The 4916-nt window shown below is 35.7% G+C and overlaps 1 protein-coding gene across 1 annotated transcript; it reads right to left on the bottom strand.

Annotated features, from left to right (window-relative positions):
* Positions 1-3465: 3465 nt before the first annotated feature.
* On the bottom strand, positions 3466-4172 carry LOC129571512 (uncharacterized; the record flags this gene model as incomplete). Its single annotated transcript, XM_055451318.1, has 3 exons — positions 4082-4172; positions 3772-3981; positions 3466-3672 (listed from the first exon to the last, which is right to left on the bottom strand). Coding segments are annotated over exons 1-3 (508 nt in total), but the record flags the coding sequence as incomplete, so codon positions are not given.
* Positions 4173-4916: the final 744 nt, after the last annotated feature.

Raw genomic sequence — 4916 nt, 5'->3', positions numbered from 1 at the left:
TACAAACACGAAAAGATCAGGTTTTTCACGACTCTTGGAGTCGTTTTTCTGCAAACAAAGTATTCAGCCAGTTTTTGGCGGTGTAAATAAATAAATAAATAAATAAATAAATAAATTTTAAAAAATCATTACGGTGCGATTCTGAAATTAGTTGGAAGAATGCAAAAAAAGCAAATCTATTATCGCTCCGAAATGATTTTTTAAAATTGATATCAGCTGTTTTATGTTCGCTTTCGTCACGAGGAATTACTTCGAAAGAAGTTTTTTTTATTTGATATCAGTTGTTTTGTACCCGAAATTTTTTTTCAACAAAACCAACTAACACTAAACAAACACAAAGTGGTGTGTATTGAGCCAAAGAAAATAAAACATGAAATGTTGTAGTTAAAAACCATAAATGCCGGAATACCAAAAGACAGCCAATGACATCTCTAAACCAACTTATTGAATCATCGAATATTTCGATCAACTTTTTTAAAATCGTGTGTGGCTTGAGTTGAATATAATCAACTTTACAACGACACTAGCAGCTTCTCTGCACGTGCACACATATCGTAGAAGAGAGTACAAAAATCATAGTATTTTGGCAAATGCATCGAGTAACCATTGCGAAACATCAATAAGTTTTGGCTAACGCGTAGTACCGGCCCACAGAAAAGCTGTTAGCGTCACTGTAAAGTTGATTATATTCTAGTAAAGCCATACACGTTTGAAAAAAGTTGCCGAAAAATACAATGATTCAATGAGTTGGAATTGAGATGGCATTGACTGCTATGTGTCAAATGACTTACATTTAAAATGTATTGTGGCACTTTCCCTATGTTAAAAACCAGCATTGTCACCTTTTTGAATAAAGCAAAATCAGCGCGAAAGCAGACTCATGGGCGTGTGGACTCGAGTTCGAGTCGCACACCGGAGGAAAAAAAATTAAAATTTTTTTTTTCGTTAAATATTAATTGGTTTTTGGACAGACAGACGAAATTACATTTTGTTTTGATGAAATTACATATCGCTTTTATACTAAGAAACTATCACATGTTTAGTTTTTTCATGATGAATTTTTTTGATTTTGATTTATTCATGAAAAGTGATTTTTGTGTTTTTGTTGATTGCGTGGAATAAAAAGACTTAGTGAAGGACTGGTATCTGAAGGAATTTTATTTATCTGAACGCAAAATCACTTTGGTTTTGATTTTGCCCTTATTCACGGCAACAAAAATGAGTTTTAGTCGATTTTTGTCGATTTTTCATGTTTTTTCCAACTTCTAATGGCTATATCTCGAAACACAGAGTTTTGCCAGATATAAGCTATATGTCAAATTTTAGCTCTAACTTGGGGCTAAATTCCGGAGAATTTTTTAAAAAATCGTCGGAGCCGTTTTTGAGAAAATGGCCGATTTGTGCAAGGCCAGGTGACCATTTTTTGGGTTTTCAGCCCATAAGATCATGCCAACTCAATTTTTTCAAATCAAAATAGATGTCATTTGATAGTTGGCCTCAAGACCTTTCCAACGGTACCCAAAAGTTTGAAATCGGTTGACTGGGTTAGACACAGTGATCATTGGAAAGAAGGCCATATTTTGAAATTTTAAAGGCCGGCCAAGGCCAAGATGGCGGCCAAATCAAAAAGTGGCGGAACAAAAAAGTCTTAGTTTTTGATATAGTTCAATGCCTGAAAGTTTGAAAAAGATCGGACAAAAAGTACGGACAGACGGACGGACAGAAAAAATATTATCTTAAAATAATTGGTGGAGACGCCAAAGAAAATTTTCAAATGGCCATAACTCATGAACGGATGGTCCGATTTCGACGTTCTTGGGCTTGTTGGAAAGGTCTCGACGAGTAGACTCAGAAAATATATGATTCAAGATGAACGTGCCGCCTTCAACACCCGGTAAATGGGAAAAACTGATAATTGTACATAATTTTCAAGTGGCTATTTCTATGGAGGCGGTTGGTCGATTCCCAAGTTTGAATGCATTTTCTGGGCCTATGAGCCAGGGGCTTTCTAGCGATACTTCATTCATACCAGATGGCCTCTTAGGAAAAAAGTTCGAAATTGCGTGTATATATAGGCGAGTTCGACTTTCAGCACAGAGGTGCTTTCGTCACTCGCGCCTGCTGTCGCCGGCTGTGATTAAATGAAATTTTTGTGTTTTCACTTGTTTTCATCAACATGAATAACTGCGACAAATGTCACTTCATGTTGTCATTGAAACAATCGGAACGTGGAACGTCAACAAATGAACTGACATTTGTTCGCAATTCTTTAGTTACTCTTGTGTTGACAAAAACACGCAAAAACACGAGAAAAATGTTTGATTTTACGTTTTAAAATAACAAGATTAAATTGAAAAAAAAAATTTGCGCTTTTTAATAAAAATAAACTCAAAATATTTCTTGAGAACAGAAAATCGCTCAATAAGCAATTGACACATGTATATATTTGTATACAAGCTTTTGAATTTGACGTACGTTTTGCTTGTAGTACTTGTTCTTGCACCAGTTGGCGTTGACGTAAGAAGGCATAGCGTCGAATTCGTACTTAGATAAATGAATGGTGCTCCATTCTCATTATAAATATTGTGCTTTATTTCAATGCTTTTTTGAGCTTTGTTTTTTGGCAATATTTGAAGATTTTTTTAGCGCGTTTAAAGTTGGGTTGGATGGAGCAAGCAGGCCTTCTTGATCCACCCTTTCTAGTTTTCCGAAAGATACTCATCGTCAGAAAGTTCAAAATCACCCAAAAGGATGTTACTTAATCTTTGATTTGTACGATTATCATTGCGCTGTGGAAAACGATTCTGGTTGGGTTGCTGTTGATTAGCCATTTGATCGGACCAGTTCCGATTTTGATTGTTATTGGAATTATTGTTAGGATTGGGATTATTACGACGCTATGCCTTCTTACGTCAACGCCAACTGGTGCAAGAACAAGTACTACAAGCACAACGTACGTCAAATTCAAAAGCTTGTATACAAATCAATACATTTGTGCAATTTTTCTTCGTTCTTCGAGCGTAGTCATTTGCAATTCCAGCAATCGACATTCATATGGTGGTTTTTTGAACTTGTGTGACCATTTTATTTTTCTTAGTGCATATAGTAGAAATTGCTTTTGAATTGATTCGATTCTGGCAATTTTCTCGTCAGTATATGGGCACCATATTTGTGATCCGTATTCAATAATCGGTAATACGAATGTGAAAAAGAGTCTCTTTATGGTCCAAGGATCATTGAACTCTCTTCCGAAGCGTTTGATCCATGCTAGTCTTGACTTAGCTTTGGCAGTTATGTATTCGATGTGTGGTGTAAAATTCAATTTTTCATCCAAAACCACTCCGAGGTCCTTTATTATTTTGACTCTCTCAATCGGAACGCCTCCGATGGAGTAAACATAAGTTAACTTCAATTTTCCACGATGATATGACATAAGTTTCGTTTTGTTGACGTTCAATGCCATACGGTTTCGTTTGAAGTACTCAACAATTCTGTTTAGATCTTCTTGCAGTGCTATACAATCCTCAATTCGATTTATTTGCATCGAGAAGCGTGTGTCATCGGCAAATGATTGTAGATTCGAATTGACCAAGTAGTGTGGTAAATCAATGATGAACAAGATGAACAATGTCGCGCCGATCGGATATCCTTGACCAGTTCCCGATGTTACTTCTAAAGGATAAGACATGATTTCATTTAATTTTACAATTTGTTCACGCTTACTGAGGTATGATTTGATCCAATTTAGCAGCTGTTCATTCAGTCCCATACTTTTCAGCTTATGTATGAGCAGGTTTATGTCAACTGAGTCAAAAGCCTTTGCAAGATCAAGATAGATTGCTTCAGATTGAATCCCATGTTCCATGTTGATCAGTGTGGGTGAGGTGAATTCAACCAAGTTCGTAATTGTTGACCGTCCCTTTATGAAACCATGCTGGCTATCATCAATGATGTTCTTTATGTGATAATTCAGATGGCTTGCTATAATTGAATCCAAAAGTTTTGGTATTATGCATTGCAGGGCGACTCCACGATAATTTTCGATTTTGTATTTTGATCCACTTTTATGCACAGGTCTCACATAAGATTGTTTCCATGCGATCGGTACATTTCCAGTATTCAACGATTCGTGCAATATGTGAGTTATTGGCTTCAATAATGAAAGCATGCATTTTTTGATGAGTAGATTTGGTATTCCGTCGGGACCAGACACCAAATTGTTTGGTAGCTCATTCATTTTTTTCATGACTAATTCCTCATCGATTTGAATAGGTGGAATGTTAGCACATCGGTCCAACAATATGGGATCATCTTCACGATAACTTGCTAATGAGTTCTTCTAATGAAAGGGTTTTAAATGTTAAATGTCCCTCAAACAAATATTCAACAATTCTGTTACGTTTGGCAATTACTTCTTTTGTTTTATACGACGCTATGCCTTCTTACGTCAACGCCAACTGGTGCAAGAACAAGTACTACAAGCACAACGTACGTCAAATTCAAAAGCTTGTATGTAATTCATTCATATACATGTGTCAGTTGCTTATTGAGCGGTTTTCTGTTCTCAAGAAATATTTTGAGTTTATTTTTATTAAAAAGCGCAAAGTTTTTTCTTTTTTGTCAATGAATTTGCAAAACTCATTGTATTTTTCTGTGTTTCGGTCTCTACTAAATTGTAAATTTCTAACTACCAACAGGGTAGACTTGTTAGATTAGACGTAAAACTGTTCTTCAATATATCACTTCTTTGATAAATTGATTGATGACTTTTGCAGTCATAAGGCCAAAACTACAATGTTAACGCCTCCACTGGCCTTTCATTTTGGATATTTAGGTTAGGCTTTGTTGAATCGTTTACATTTCGGCTTCCTACTCATGTCCATGTATTGCTTAGGTTATTTTGTGTTAAAATGTTT

Source organism: Sitodiplosis mosellana, unplaced genomic scaffold (genome assembly GCF_009176505.1).
Source record: "Sitodiplosis mosellana isolate CC-2019 unplaced genomic scaffold, AAFC_SMos_1.0 Smas_scaffold_2672, whole genome shotgun sequence".
Classification (NCBI taxonomy): domain Eukaryota; kingdom Metazoa; phylum Arthropoda; class Insecta; order Diptera; family Cecidomyiidae; genus Sitodiplosis; species Sitodiplosis mosellana.
This window is presented reverse-complemented; position numbering and strand designations above follow the sequence as displayed.